At 35.0% G+C, this 16,571-nt stretch overlaps 2 protein-coding genes and 2 long non-coding RNA genes across 6 annotated transcripts; 2 read left to right on the top strand and 2 right to left on the bottom strand.

The window, feature by feature from the left end:
- Positions 1 to 707: 707 nt before the first annotated feature.
- LOC124436639 lies at positions 708 to 2,840 on the top strand. The gene is made up of 2 exons (XR_006945413.1): positions 708 to 806; positions 2,170 to 2,840. It is a non-coding gene; the product is annotated as an uncharacterized LOC124436639 (long non-coding RNA).
- On the bottom strand, positions 2,112 to 15,624 carry LOC124436635 (uncharacterized bolA-like protein C4B3.11c). Of its 3 annotated transcripts, XM_046986608.1 has the most exons (5): positions 15,618 to 15,624; positions 5,419 to 5,548; positions 4,622 to 4,757; positions 4,103 to 4,191; positions 2,112 to 2,274 (listed from the first exon to the last, which is right to left on the bottom strand). In XM_046986608.1, the coding sequence occupies exons 2-5, from the start codon at positions 5,506 to 5,508 to the stop codon at positions 2,140 to 2,142; spliced, it is 450 nt and encodes a 149-aa protein (XP_046842564.1). In that variant the 5' UTR covers positions 5,509 to 5,548; positions 15,618 to 15,624; the 3' UTR covers positions 2,112 to 2,139. The 3 variants fall into 3 exon arrangements, with proteins under 3 accessions (XP_046842564.1, XP_046842563.1, XP_046842565.1); XM_046986607.1 differs by lacking the exon at positions 15,618 to 15,624 and having other exon boundaries at positions 5,419 to 5,616; XM_046986609.1 differs by lacking the exons at positions 2,112 to 2,274; positions 15,618 to 15,624 and adding an exon at positions 3,442 to 3,548 and having other exon boundaries at positions 5,419 to 5,616.
- Positions 10,463 to 12,611, top strand: LOC124436637. Its single transcript, XR_006945411.1, has 3 exons — positions 10,463 to 10,587; positions 11,416 to 11,523; positions 12,520 to 12,611. It is a non-coding gene; the product is annotated as an uncharacterized LOC124436637 (long non-coding RNA).
- LOC124436636 lies at positions 14,042 to 15,469 on the bottom strand. The gene is made up of 3 exons (XM_046986610.1): positions 15,363 to 15,469; positions 15,077 to 15,211; positions 14,042 to 14,383 (listed from the first exon to the last, which is right to left on the bottom strand). The coding sequence occupies exons 1-3, from the start codon at positions 15,436 to 15,438 to the stop codon at positions 14,247 to 14,249; spliced, it is 348 nt and encodes a 115-aa protein (XP_046842566.1). The 5' UTR covers positions 15,439 to 15,469; the 3' UTR covers positions 14,042 to 14,246.
- Positions 15,625 to 16,571: the final 947 nt, after the last annotated feature.

The raw sequence follows: 16,571 nt of genomic DNA, 5'->3' as shown, positions 1-16,571 counted from the left end.
TTACCCATTGTGATTTACTCTTTACTTCACGTTGACAATTGCAAACCCGACTAAAATAACATTTTTAAGTACAATTCCTGGTGGGAAGGGAATTTTTGTCATGGAAAGTTTACAGGTGAGGTCTAACAGCACCGGCCTTCCATGATTTAATTTAAATTCTTATTCGGCACGACTACGACACGTCAAACGCAAATGAACAAACATGACGCACACGGGACAGATATTCATTGGTAATTATACTACTAGATGGATATTATCCTATGCTAATTAAAAAATAATTGGTGCCTAAATTCTTTAATACACCCACAAAGAGTTTTGTTGTTAGCATTATAAACATTCATAAAAAATTAAATTCGACACCATGAGGTGGCACTTGTACGTTTTTGGAAGGGGTGTTTATTGCTGTGCTCGACTGATTTTTTCAAATTTCATAATCTCAAAATATGTTCCCGCAGAAAAACTTGAAAAAATTAATGAAAAATCGAGAATTCTCGATTCGATTCTTCCGACTTTCGAAAGCATTTTTAAATCTGCAAACGCAAAACGTGAGGCCGGCGAGTCATCAAAGTATGTAATATGTAATTGCACCTTCCGACTGGAATTTCAAATTTAAATTGACGTCGAAAGATGAATGGAATTATTGCAATGCGGGACTTTCACACTTATATTGGATACAGAAATAACGGTGGACACACGGCATTCGCTTACCGACCGCTCAATTAGAGAGTTCACTTGACACTCGGCTGGACAAGTAACTCGAGAAAAAGAAGAAATCTTCATTTTAAGTAGTTTTCTTACGAAACAAGGTAATGTTTAGTAATGTATTCTGCAATTTACATGACGCTTATTGATGTCCGCACAAAGGACGTCACAGCATTGATTTTGCACGACCAGCGTGCTTAAAAAATTCGTACTTTACAAAACGGTTAAAAAATTGCTGTAAAAGACTGTGTTGCATGCACAAAAAGCCAGTTTAGCAGCCGGTACAGCAGCAGTAGTCCAATCTGATAATGCTCTACGGAATCTTGCGATAATTCGTGCAAACATCTTCTCACACATGTTGCTAATTATTTGAACAATCAAGCGATTATTTGTAACATGCTTGTACCTTGTACCTCTTGGGACATCTCAAATGTCGTAAAATTTGCCATCATCAACGCAATTTGAGTTAGAAGCTTTGAGTTTTTGGGATTGTTGCCGATTTTGAAATTACTTAATTAATTAAGTTCGTGCACTCGACGATTAATCTAAACTTAATCAGAGAGTAAGATTAATATGTGCGAGTTCAGTTTTATCGAATTGACGTATTTTCAACGCATGAAAACGAAATGAACTGTAAAATAAAAGCGACATAGTCAAATGTGAAATGAAAAATAGGAAGGTGCTAAGGAAAATTCCAAATTCATCCAATATTACACAATCAATGTAATAGGCCACCGTCACATTATAAGTCTTCTGGAATTTTTGAAAAAATGAGATGTTACTTTAACACAATCTGTGGGGAGATTAGACCATTTTTCAGTGTTCAACATTAGGTGCAACATTAGCTTTAGTTATTTGTATTCTGTAGATGTCCATAGATGTCCATAGCTATCCATAGCTATCCATACAATGACAATAAATAAGTGCTTGATTTCTCTAAGCATATAGAGAGCGATGACCATACTTTTAAACGACTCAAACTGCGTTTGAATAAATTTTTACAAATTTCATGAGATGAGACTTGAAAAGTTGAAAAATTAAGGCAAGCAGAGTCTGCATTTGGTAATATTTGCATGAAATAGGGAAAAATAATTTAAAACCCATATCCTTTTCCACTTCCCAAGAGCTATTGAAAGCAATTGGGCATTCATCCACAGGAACACATACCGTAAAAAAAATTATAGCGTGCATTGATAAAAACAAACACCACGTTGCGCTTCACGTTGACAGGTCGCCTCGATTTCGTGTAAGCTTTTGAATGTAAAGCGCGATTAAATGCAAATGCATATTGCTGACAATTATTTCATCGCTCAATCTGATAGCCTTCAAAGCTGCCAAAATGCCATTTAAGACATAAACTTTCGCAATGTCGAATGCCTTGGACAGCAAGAAAGCTCGCTCCTCGCTGCTCATTATGAACACCCGAACGATATACAATTATTGAAAATCATCGTTTTTCCCTCGCAGATAAGACTTTGAAAGCTCGCACAATGGACAAGAGGATCTGGTTTCTTCTGCTCCTGCTGTTAGGTGAACAAGCTTGGCCAGCGGATTGTACAACATGCTACAGTCCTATGGATAACGAGATGGAAGTAATTGGACACTGTGCAACTTCATGTTACAATGGAGCACTTGTTAAGTCAAGAAAATGCCATCACGGTCTACGCTGCTGCATACCAAATATCCTCAGAAGAACCTTGCTGATCTGAGTAAGCGCCGTACACAAAACACGAGCGACCACAATTCAAAAAGAATTGGAAGAGATATGACGTTAACATTTGGTGAACTTTACATGGTCCTTGGATTTTATCTTTGTTTACTTTGGCAACTTATACTTTTTGACAACATTTTTATTTTAAAATCAAACTTAAGTCTTTTGTTAGAATATCATAGAGATCTGTGTAGGAGAAAGGGTGCAGTGACATATTGGCCTCCAAAGCTATTTGTTTTGTCGCATGCTTTTCACGCACAAACACACGCATGCGTAAAGGATAACATATCAGACACTCAAATTATGGAGCTTTTAGTTTATATCGTGATTTGTGATTGGTAAAATTTGGTATTACTAATTAGTGAGAGTAAAAAGGGTGGCAAACATTTTCTAAATAAATATCAATCTTTGGAAAACATTTCATCAATATTTTGTGAAAAAGATACATTTAGTTATTAACACATGACATGACATGACAATGGCGTGCCAAGTGAGATGTACTAGGACCTTCAGAGCTTTTTCGAACATTCGTTTGAGCTTCGATGCATCGCTCTCCTTTTTCTTATTTCTGACTAACACAGCCAAAGAATATCTGAGAGTTTGGAGAGCCTTTAGGGCAAACCCTTTTACTGTTCAAGTACAAAATTATGAGTCTTAAAGTCATGCTTTGCGCTTGGTTAACTTCATTTTGGCATTACATGACATGACATGACAATGGCGTGCCAAGTGAGATGTACTAGGACCTTCAGAGCTTTCGAACATTCGTTTGAGCTTCGATGCATCGCTCTCCTTTTCTTATTTCTGACTAACACAGCCAAAGAATATCTGAGAGTTTCGGAGAGCCTTTAGGGCAAACCCTTTTACTGTTCAAGTACAAAATTATGAGTCTTAAAGTCATGCTTTGCGCGCTTGGTTAACTTCATTTTGGGGATTCTAAAAACAACGGCTTTCGTATTTTGCTATATGCAAATAAGTACACTTCATACGAAACTTCGGGTGTGAAACCATAAGGGCTAAGCGACTAAGCATGACCTTGAGACTTATTCTCTAGCAGCCAACTGTATGCGGCGAGCTATTTCGTAGAAGATGTTTGCAATGTCAGTCCGTGCATGTCTTTTACATCATCTTTCAATATCTAAGGAAAAAGTTTGTTTTAAGCTCTAGTTTTGTCTTAAGTAGAAAAGGTGAATAGAAAAGAAACTTGAGAAAACGAAATGGGTAAGCAAGAGAAGAAGCAAGTGAAAATTTTGCATGGCTTGAAAATAAGTATAAAAATATCAACATTAACTAGTCCTATGGCTACAGCAGCAGAGCTGACTATCATGTTAAACAATAATCCCAGCTCACATTTGAACAGGTATTATAATGAACTGATCAATTGGTCCAGGCAACCAAAGTGAAAAGAGACCCCCTGGCAAGTATAACTGCTATAACTTAAATATTATAAGATTGTTCAACCAATCAGATTCAGGGCACACTTTCCCATCAGTATTTCATCAATACTCCATGAAACACAATTTAAAGATAATGCAAAGTCAGTTTTTGTGAGAACTGACTTTGCATTACAAAACAGACTGCAATACAGCTGTATAAAATGCCTTGATGAACAATAATTCTTTATATTCTACTGGAAAGATAATAACGAAAGAAAAAGCCAGCCAAAAACAAGTTTTAAAAACATAGACTTACATCATTTATAATTCTGTGTTGTTGTATGGTGCGCTTTCCCTCAAATTCTGACGACTCCACTAATATTCTGTACATGGAACCACAGCCACCTAAAGTGCAGAAGTAGTGTTACAAACCTTTTGATTTAAACTGCTGTCCAAACATACTGCAGATTCAAATGTAAAAAGCATGTTAAATGCCTAGCTCCTTCAAACCCCTAAAAGGTCAGGTACATTGCCTGACAGTTTTGAGAGGGGACAAGTTGAGTCAAGTCTCCGAGTCCAAACTCTTAAGTAATCTTGTGTAGAAAAATTATAAGATTTTTACATTTGCTGAAAACAGTTACAGCCATAATCAATAAAATGCTAAATTTCAAACAGTGGATGCCTGTTGGTAAAATGCCTCTACCAATCATGCAGATCTCAAAACAATGACAGTGAATAGTCTAAGAAACTTGTGAGAGACCAACTTTGCAGTTTACATCAATAGAGTGTATTCTATGGTGAAATTAAAAAAATATATGGTTAATTCATAGCATGCCTGATATGTCTTCTACTTCAATTTTTGAAGCATTGAGATTTGATTTAATCTTTTCAGCTATCCGTCTTTCTTCTTCATTTCGGGCAATAACATTGGCATAGAATGCTTTCTGGCTTTTCAAAATCAAACATTCAACCTATATAATGATTATAAACTACCATTTTATAAATGTGTAGATTAAAAGTATCCTAACATCAACTAAGGGAGGTCAGTTTTATCAATTTAGTAAAATAATTGAAGGGGAAGAACATCCATGCTTTAACTTTGTTCATCTTTAATCCATAAGCATTGCCAATCAGGCCCAATTACAAAGATATACCTGATTTAAAACATCATATGAATAAATTTCAAACGTTTCTGGTTGAATATTACCACAACAAAAGACAAGGCATTGAACTGGCTTCATATTACAGCAAAGCTATTTTGAGGCCTATTTTACCCACACCAAAAAATCTAATTTTTTAGCTGTTCAAAATTCAGTTACATACACCTAAGCCAAGCACGACAGGTGAGGTAGCCAACTCCAGGACCTTGACAGTCTGAGTCTGACTTCGGAATGCAATCAAGAAAACGCGATTAAGATCAATGACAGGGCAAGATTGAAAGTTTGCCAAACTTGTAGATAAACACAAGAGTGCTCATATGGAGATAGGCAAGCGTTGATGTGTGATAGCGAAGCAAAAAATCTTTGCTCAAGACAAATTATGTAATCTAACTGACAGGACAACTGGACAAGTCCCTTCAGACAAAACATATTTGTATCTTTAAAAGTCAGAAGCAACATGTCGTGCACAAACCTCTTTCTTATATAATCCCAAACGATATTGGTGTTTAAATGGTAAAACTCGCCAAGTATTAAAATAAAACTTCCCCAGTAATGTCGCCATTCGATATGAAATTTTGAAGTACAAATTATACTTCTTTCCTCTTGCGCAATTGCCTTTGCTAGCCTGCGTAAAGGCACAATCAGGGGCATTTTTACAACATTTGTACAAATTGACTGACACAATGATTTGACGTTTTACAATTAGTGTCGTCGGTGAATATAATATCGCCATAACGTTTATCAACAATAGACAGAAATTAATCATTTTTATGGTGATTTTAATCGTGTTACCAATATTCAACACATCCCTATATGCTCACGAAATGCTTTGTCACTTGATTTGGAGTTAACTTGAGTTTTCCTAGAGATTTTTCTCAAGTTGAGAGTTTCAGAAAACATTATATGCCATTTTGATTTGCTGGTTACCAATCGTAACGAATGCAGTCACTTAAAAAATATTTTTTAAATTCTTCATTTGATTAGCTTATTATTGATATAGAGCTCTCCTATTGTTTAACTAAAAGTTCAGGTAGATCTTCTCTTGTTGAAGTTGCCGGGAACATCAATTCAAGATATTAATATCAAGTCAAGTTGACAAGATCTACTACTTAATCTACATGGTTGATGTCGGCCAATCAGCGAACACTTATATTAAGAAATACCCATCGCTAAAGTAATGCTAAAATTAATATTTTCCTTTCGAGTTACAAAACTTGTATCAAATATGAAATAGGTCCCTGCATGTTGTAATGAATTAAAAATATAGAGAGCTGAAAACGCACTGAAAAATTTCTATTATTAATCTTGACAAATACATCCTGTCGTGTTTTCTCAACCTCCTTCTCGTGATTCATACTTCCTAAGAGGCTGAATACATGATCCCACGGCCAACCGATATTCAGCGAGGCGTGAGAGAATTTGAGGCATTACAAAAAGTAAAAACTGCAAGCAAGTTACAATTATTGTGAAAAAAGTATAGTACAAGTAAAGTAGAGTATGCGGTGAAAGTGCAGGGAAGGAGGAATTCTCTCAATACCTAGACATTCAAGAGAGCAACGTCGTAAAGAGAGATAACAATGGCAAATGGATGTAGTATCCACAGGCGACAGGAGGGTGAAATTATACGTTTTGATAGCAGTGAAAGTATAGAATATATGATCGTGTGTCTTTTGCATTTCATGTGCCAGAAGAAGAGATATTTAAGACCAATGATTTGGAAAAACATTCTCATAAAATCAAGTTATTTAATTGAGCGTTCTAAAGCGTGCATGCTTTCTCATTTTCTAAAGATTGACTTTAATTTAAAAAGAAAATGTTGTATCTAAAACTCTAAGTTTGTAGCCATAATTCAGTTAAGGATTTTACAGTGATTGTTTGATAAATTGTAAACGAAAGCATATAGGCTGATTTCCATCGATATCGCATAGTTTGAGATGTAAATTTTCAAAACGTGACATAGACATCTACAATTGGCATCAATATTTTAGTGAATACCAATCACAATACATTACATTGAATCAATTCCCGATCTTATTGACTAGCTGGTTCATTGTGGATATTTCGTGGCCACTAATACCGTAGTTGTGTTCCGTTTAAACACAACTACGGTATTACGCATAAATTTACACAGGTTCTTTCTTATACATCAAATTGTTCCAGAAATATATGCTAATTTTTAAACACTATATCTACAATCTGATTTGCATATTTGAAGAAAGCCGTTTTGTTTCAGTAAAGATGAAACACGCAGAAGGGCAAGTTGCAACTTGATCCGTATTGTGTAAGTTGCACAGTACGCATTGAAAATGCGTACTGTGTCTAAACCGAGGACACGTTTGGGAGCACTAGAGATCAAATCAGTGCAAGTCGACCGCAGGTGGAGAGTTTTCACAAACATGTCCGAGGTTTGCGTATGCCAGTGCAAACATAAAAATCTTTGATTTCTTTTATAAAGCAATGCTAATGCGAAACAAATGTGTTTGTATTTCAACGAGCATTGATGATTGATTCGTGAATTCTATTTCAGATCAGATCGGCCTGCACAAGCTAATGCAAACACAACGAAAGACCAATCAACGCACGGGTTGTATTGTTTATATTTTAGGAAAATAAATTATGCAATCCAACATATGACTTTATAGTTGAAAAAATTTCAACTACATTGTGCGTGTTATTATATCAGACTTCTTAGAAAATGATATCGTATATTACTTCCGTGTAGGCAAATGTCAATATAAACGCTTCTGTAGACCAATGAAAAACGTTCATGTGGCGCTAAGCAATGATTGTCAGTAGGGAGAAAATACGAAACTATTATTTTCGTTCGGAGTTAAATGTCTTGAAAAAACTTGTATTAAATAAGATTACATCGGTGCAAGTATTAATAAATTTAAAATGTGTGAGAGGAAAACATTGTGAAAGACTTTTAAAAGAATTAGTCAGTACATCCTATAGTTCATAAAATTTTCTCTTTTTCTCTCCACCACACTCCTCGAGGATCATATTTTAAGGATGCACGTAACTTGTTTAGGAATTGTATTAACACAAGAGCCTTGAACATTGTGAAATAGTTTAGACATGGCAATGTCGCAGAAGAATGGATTGACGGTATGTGCAACAGTGGTGGTAAGAACGCATTTGCCCAAAACGACACGTACAACAAAAAGAGTGGAAGAATCCTGAATGGAATCAAGGATTCGATGGAAAGTGGAAGTACAACTACATATCAGACTACGAATGCCCTTTTCCTTATGACAACCATATGCCAATTCTCGACGAGCTTAGCGAAAATGGATTGAATATTTTGCAGTCTGACAAACAGCAAGGATATCCAATCGCAATCAAAAATCTGGTTCATTGCACAGATAATAAAGATGGTATAATTACCTCTCACGGCTTTATAGGCGGCAAAAAAAAGATCAACGAGACTAACGACGAGGACGTCTATGCTCATCTGTCTTGGTGGGCTCCACCATTGAAGACGATGATGTCACAGGTTTGCAAGATCACATGGGAAATTGTTTCTTGAAAGTCTTTGATCACGATAACAACATAACAATAGACATCAAAGACCAGTTTGGAATCTCCTATGCATTTGACGTGTATTCTAAGAACAGACAAGGCAAAAAATGCAGCCGTTACTTTCAATATTCACTGGACGATTTGCTTAATAATTATCAAGATTACATTGGCGATGAAAACATTGAGTTTAGAATATTGGGAACCTTTGCTTACACAACAAAAGTAGAATACAACGTTCTAGTATGCAGTGAAAGAGCAGGTAAGAATGAATTTGCTGAATACCCTCTCGTACCGCAAGAAAACAACGTCGTAACGAGAGATAACGAAGGCAAATTTTGGTGGTATCCACAGGCTACGGGAAACGAAATCAAGCGTTTTGATTGCAGTAAATATCCCATGTATAGACGTTATGATTGTGTGTCTTTTGCCTTTCATGTGCCAGAAGGAGAGATATTTTATATCGATAACTTGGAAACACATTTACATAAAATATAATAGGAGCTTTTCAGTGATTTAAAGCAAGCTTCCTCTTTTACGCAAATATAACAAAAATTGAGAAATCAGTTGAGCAAAACCTTAATGATATGAGAATATTTTCAAGCGACGCACGAATTACTAAAGTTAATCATCATTTGTAATAAAGGTCGATCTCTTAAAATAAAAAAATTGTAGACGTCAACTCCTCAAAAAGCGTACGTTATATTTTCTTTTGACCGAGAAAACACATCATATGTATAATGTTTGTAAATATTGTTACTACACACTTGGTGTTTTATAATGTGTAGAAGCATCGCACGCAGTGGATGAAATCTCAGTGACAAAGATCAACTCAGACCGCCACACCGGCATTTTATAAACAACACATGATTTCCATATAATGTATGGACTGCTTAACTTACACCAGGAACTTCAAGCGATTATTTCAATAATTTGCTTTGATTTTGCTTTTTGTTTGATAGTTTGTACTATCTTTTTTACAAAATTTCCAAATTAATGAACGCGCACCAGGATCCAAGAAACATTGATCGGTTTGTATACATACAAAACAAACCATATGCGTTCACTTTCACTTTTATGCTGCAACGTCATTTTAACATTCTAGCAGGGGCGTAGGAAGCATGTTGAGTTACGGAGAAGGCATAAGCTTCTAGGGCATTTCCCTAGTGAAAGGGCAGTTTTAACAAATTCTTTTGCAAATCCATGAAGCTGTTTTTGATCGACACCGTATGATTTCAAAAGTAAATTATTACAACTCAAAATGACAGGGACTTCTAGGATTTGTCTAGGAAAAGCAATATCTCAGTCATTGAATCAACTGGCTTTCGTTTTCCGCTTACTTCAGACATACAATTTGTAACGCACGAACACATGTAACTTTAATATTAAAGAAGTACATGGGTTAAATATTCTGTTCTAATGGATCTTAAATATCATCATGCTCAAAAAGTATGCTAAGTTAGCCATGCAGCGTCTGTTATTTAACATACGAACAAAACAAACCATTTGCGTTCATTTTCACTTTCGCTTTTATGTTGCCACGATATTGAACATGCTGCAAACACAAAACAGTGCAACTTTTCATATTAGTATTAATTTCCAAGAAAGCTGGTCAAGACGGCAAGATCATCGCATTAAAAATTGAAATTGTTAGAATTTCATAGCTGCAAATACTAATGTTATTTATCACATCTCGTCTAAAATCATTAGCATAAATATTTAAACTTATAGGAAATTTGAAAATTTACATTTTTATATAGTATAAGAGTCAAGACCTTCTAGCAAAAAGTAATTTGGAATTTTATATCAACGGAAAAAAGATTACCCTATGTATGAAACACAATATTTCCAAACGCAATTTCTGATTTAAAATTTTACTCAAAGGATGGACAAGCCAAGGAGAAACCGACAAACCACCTGCTTTAAAAAAGTCGCATAATGAATTGAACCAATCATAAGAATTGGAATCATTAGTTATTTAACGTATATAGACGCTTTATATTTAAGTCGAGTTTCCTTCCATTGAAAATAAAACTTCTAGACAGTTTCGATCCTGAGAAACTACAAGATCGCTGGAAGAAGCTACTGTCCAAATTTTGGGAAAGCTTCAATGGAAAGCTAGGTAGGAAAACCATGCTAAACAAAAAATATTGTTGACCAATTGTTTCGTCGAGGAAAATAGCAACGTTTTAAAAATTTAGGAATAACAGAGAACAAGAGATGACAAAAAGCATTAATTTGGTTGAGGATGCGATTGTATATAGATATAAATATATTGTTAACCAATGAAATACCCAACAACAGTAGAACTTCGAATGCCATTCAAAGTAATAATAAGCACAAAATTTTAAACAGAGAGTGTTTGTTGTTAAACATGACAGAGAGTACAACAGCTTGAATACGGTGAAATTTGCCAAATCTTCTGAAAGATTCCTAAAGGCAAGAAAGAAGTTTTTTCATTTACAGCAACATTTGATGTTTCACGCAGGAAACTTAAAACTATCCTTACAACAATAAAAATTAAAATCCTTTTTTTCCAATCGTACATGCACGCAAAAGCAAATCGATGCGTGATGAAGACCAATATACAAATATTGTGTAACATCGTCATAATAACACACAAATATGAATATGTGTACGTATATATGTATGTATATTCAACAACTAAAAGTCGTTTTATGTCCTACAATATTCGAATAGAAACTGGTGTCTAATGGTGTAATTTTGATATCACTGGGGTTTGGGCATGGAGTTTAGATTAAAATTGCAAAAAGTTATTTAAAAGTACTCAGGATTAAGATAATTTTAAGAGTTTCTTATTGTAGTAAGCGGTTGTTGCGTTATTTGCATGACTATTTAATCCTGTGGAGCTATTCTATAGCAATTCTTTACATGTATTAAAATTTAAATTGATAGAATTTAAAGTATTTGATTTACTATATAATTGTAGCATTCATACATGACGATTGTGTTATTTTACTGCAACCCTATGAGAAAGCAATAACTGGCCTATATCTATTGCTCGTGAAATAATTTCGAGGATTACTCAATTTCAAAGGTATGTTCCGGTAACAATATAATTTATACTATGAACGATCCAAGAGCATTTTACGCGATTTCCTTTGAAGTTTTTTTAAAAAAATTCAAGTAAATAAAGCTTTCATTGCACTATGAGAAAACAGACTCATTCGCAATAATCGCCGAAAATTAAGATCACCCAAACAGAAAACTAAACAGTAAACAGCAACAAAACAAACCAGCTCAAAGATAAAAGTCTCGGTAAAGAACTAAATGACGTCTGACATAAGAAGTGCATGTCAACGTAACAAAGACAAATAAATTCCATTCATTAACCTAATTAACGACAATATTTCTGCTTCTACAAACTCGGTAACATTCTGACGACTCTAAAATTCCCTCCATGACTCTAACTTAAAATTGTAAGGAAATTGTTACGATCATAGTCGTTTAATTTGAGGTATGTCTATAGTCCTAATGTGCATAATAATGGCCGCTTTACAGTTGATTTCACACAAATTTTGCCAAATTTTCTGAGGTTGGTTGCTGAGTTGCAAGGTTTACACCAGTGAATTTCCGATAGTGGCAACAAAATTCATATTAATTTCCAAACTTCAAAACAATCTTGCAAACTTGTACATGTCCATGTACACTCCACAAATACGAGTACCTTTTACATTTACAACCACACTCACCACAGAGTCATACTAAACATGAAAGTCACAGGTTTCATTATCGTTATAAATATATTATATTAAATTATTATAGCCTATATATCGGTTTCCAGAATACAACATTAAAAATAAGATCTAGAGCTGTTTCGTCTTGTCCCCAAATAAAAATCGTCATGTAAAGTTAAGGAAAACTGACGTCATAACACAAATTTGAACAACACAAATTACTTTCGTAATTTATATGATCATCATTCTGAGTTGATACGTTCGCTACGGTTATTTGAATGAACATGGTTGTAAAGTCATAAACTCGAGTTACGTCAAACTAACGATAAATTTGATGTTATTGTCTGCTTTTAAAGGTTTGCCGTTATTGAAAGCAGAGACGTTTCTGCGCATGACTTCTTTACAATGAAAAGAAAGCACGGCACAATGAAAAAGTGGTTAATTGGGGAAAAAATGAGAAAGGTGAAGAACTAATTTGCCTAGAGAGACATGTGACCCAAGCAGAATGGTGTCCTACTTTGACCAAAGACTTACGAAGCAAGAAAAAACGTCGTTATGACTATATTTCTGATTATGAATGTCCTTTTCCTCATCCCATCAATATGACAAAATTATGGAAAAAAGGCGTTTGTCAAACGCAGTGGAACGCCTTGCAGAAAGCAAAACAGCAAGGCTATGGTATTCCCATTGAGAAATTGGCGCATTTCACGAGTGAAAACATTTCGAATTCGATCATTGAAGACGGAGGTTTTCAAGCTCAAGAGAAGAAAATAAACATGAAAAGAAAGCGAGATGTGATTGCCAACCTGTCATGGTGGAGTCCAGTTTTCCCTGACGATGTCCCCGAAAAGCTACAAGACCACTTAATTAAACACTTGTCCAAGTTTGCTGAGACAGGGGTGGACCATTTTGATAGCATAAGAAGTCAGTTTGCAACATCCCAAGCGTTTCGAACAAGAAAAAAATGCCATAGGAAATGTTACTTTCAATTTCCCATCCAATCAATTTTACGTCACTATAGAAATTACATAGGACTGGAAAACGATGTCCAGTTCAGCATCCTTGGGACCTTCCTCTACGAAAAAGAAATAATGCACGCCGTCCTAGTATGGAGCAAAGCAATAGAAGGTCATGAGCAATTTTCCAGATATCCAGTAATACCAGAGAAAGAGAGCATCATAACAAGAGATGATAATGGTCGTTGGATGTGGTATCCACAGGCAACGACCAGAAAGAAAATCAAACGATTCAAAAGATTCTCCAAAATTGATGAGGATGATGTAGAGCATGCTCTCTGGGAAAACGTGGCTTTTGCATTCTATCTGCGTCCAAACGACGTGTTTAAAATCGATTTAAAAGGGCAATTGTGCACTTTATAATAATCTCTTTTTCAAAAAGGATAGTAGATAACAAATACCGAGTTGTTAATTTATTTCTTCCAAATACGATAGAATTGTGTGATTTTTGACGCACAGAAACATATCACAGTATTAATAAATTAGTAATGGACGTAATGCCAGAGTTCCTATACGACTGTGTACGAAGGTGAGAAATTAAAAACGAATGGTAGCCAGTATGGTAATCTCATAAGCGTCACACTCAGAGTTTGAAAGAAATCATTAAAACCATGATCGAAATTAAAACAAAAGAACTTTTTGCAATGAATCAAGAGCAAATGGTGTGTTTTCATGACTTGAAAACTGCTATGTTGGTAGATTACTTCAAACTACTCACTTTAACCCTTTAGCACAATAGTTATTTTTTGCAATAAAGGGTTTAAAATACAATTTCAACTAAACTTTTGAAAAGAAAGTACCGGTACTGAGAAAAATGTTTGAACTCGAGCACTTTCAAGCACATCTTATTGAATTGAAGTACTTTTAAGGCTTTGAATTTTTCAACTTAAATTCAAGGACATTCACGTTCTGTACTAACCCATCTAAGACAAAGAAATTGAAAACAATAACAAAAAAATAAAATTGAAAATTAATGGGAAAGTAATATTTTTTATGTCGCAATAGTAATTCTAAGCTTAACAAGTCAATGTGAATTATCACAAAGATATTCAAGCACCATCTTCTTCTTAACTAATGACAGTGTACATCTCGAAGATCTTATTTGGAGGAAATGCCAGTAATTGGATTGGCCTGATATTCTTAAGTTTCTCAACTGTAATCTTTGCCCATTCTTCATTCACAGTTCTTGGAGTTTCTGCTGATACTAAAAAAGATAAAGTCATCAGATTCTTGGGTCCTTCTTCTTACATGTGTATTGATATGCTTGCAGTTAAGTCAATTGCAACTATCAGGTAAGAACTATAACATCAAGTTATTTGCTAGCACTCAGAATTTTCAAAGTACAAAAGGCCTATGAGTAAGCACAGTAGGGTTCTTGGGAGGAAGAGAATTTCATTATTGAATCGCAACAAACATTGTTGTAGTATGTTTTACAATTCCCAGTTATAAAATTCAAATGCATTGAGAACCATTAATGTTTAAATTTATGAAGTCACATTCAAAACATTGCTTTCACATGTAAAAATTTCACACTTTTGACAAACAAAAGAAATGCAACTTTAATGTACATGTCGAGAAATGTGTCATGACAGTAATGTTGTATAATTAAGTGTATATCTTAGAAGATGATTAGGTAATGTTGTGTATTGAAGTGTATATCTTAAACGATGACTTGGTTAAGTGCTAAACATTACACTTGAATGGGTTTTACTTCAAGACACCTCATTCTAGTTTGGCTTTTGTCATTAAAAACAAATTGACATCCCTTCTATCAATGTGAATCAAAAAAATTTTCCATCTAGTCCTTTTCATACAGAAACACAAACATCAAACCTAATGATGTCAACAATATAAAATATGAACATCAACCAGAAAAAACTATATGTGGTTTTCTTACCATATTTCCGCAGAAACAAGAAAAATGACATTGATAATGCCAACAACATGGCAACAGCACCAACAATTTCTTTGGTATAAGACTCTCCTGTGTTGTTCATTGCCTCGATTGTGTAAGGAAACGAGGCTCTGTATACTAAAATCAATAAAACTGAATATTTAAAACTTTAAGCATCCTGTGTATGAACTTTGAACTATTTTGATCTCTCCCACAAAAAGGCAAAATATTTTGGCGTTTTCAAGTGAAAGAGAATTTAAATTGATCAGATAAAATATCAACAACTTACTGGCAATTTTGTCTTCTTTACTAAGTTCAGTCCATGGTTTTTTTCTCTTTTCCTGCAAGAAATCCGTCATCTTCATATCTGTCCATTTCAATAGGACTGTAGTGCTCCAGTCTTGGTGGAGTCGAAATTGCCACTTCTTTATACCATCACAGAACCACCCAGCAGTCACCAAATTCGTTTACCTGGCATTCTTTATACAAAAATCTTCCATTTACAGCAAACAAAATTTTAACTCATCATATCATACAATAAAACTTGATCCCACTGCCTTACATTCCACCCTTAATGGTGTTTGTGCCCACAACAACCGTTCCTTTCCATTTGTGGAACGAAATATTGTTTTCTTTACAAAAGCGCACCCAGACAGGTTTGCTTATTTTAACTTAATTTTAATGATAGCAGTAAGATTGATTTGATTTTTGTTACAATGTTTCATCATTTAAGAGGGAAGCAGTCGTTTTCAGGTTGTATTCGCATGATAGGGCAGGCGAAATGTCGGTCTTTCGTTTTTGTTCTTACTTTCTCTTGTTCAGGGCGTTGCTTGTTCTTATTTGGCACGTTTGTTTCTTTCTTATCATTGAGTACTGAAATCTCCATCTTAAAATGATCAAAGTCCCGGGAAGTGCGAGAGAAAAGGGTTCGTGTGATGGAAAGACGATATAAGGAAGAAGGGTAAAAAACGTATTTTCCAATGAAGACACGTTCAGCAAAACAAGTGATAGAATCCCGAATGGAATTAGGGATTCAATGGAATGTGGAAGCACATCCCACATCTCAGATTACAAATTCTTTTTTCTTATCCAGATGACAGTGACGAACCAAATCTCAGCCAACTTCCTCAAGACAAACAGAAGTTTTGCTGGATGCCAAACAGCGAGGATATCAAATCCATGTCAAAAATCTGGTACATTGCACATTAAACAAGGACGGCATAATTGGATCTAACAGGTTTAAACACGGGACAGAGATGATCAACGAGAGGCACGTTGAGTAGGTCGGGAACGTATAGCTATCTGTCTTGGTGTAGACCAATATTCCTTGCGAAAATTGCTCAAAATTTGCAATATCATATGAGTTTTTTTTTTCTTAGAAGCTATTGATCCTAACATCTTCAAGATGCAAAAGTTATAAACAACTTTGAAACCTCCGATGCATTTCTTGACTATTCTTCTCGCACTCCAGGATAAGTACCCATTACATGCCGTACTC

This window comes from Xenia sp. Carnegie-2017, unplaced genomic scaffold (assembly GCF_021976095.1).
Source record: "Xenia sp. Carnegie-2017 unplaced genomic scaffold, XeniaSp_v1 HiC_scaffold_16, whole genome shotgun sequence".
In the NCBI taxonomy this organism is placed as follows: Eukaryota; Metazoa; Cnidaria; class Anthozoa; order Malacalcyonacea; family Xeniidae; genus Xenia; species Xenia sp. Carnegie-2017.
Note: the sequence above shows the minus strand (reverse complement) of the source record. Positions and strands in the feature narration are given on the sequence as shown.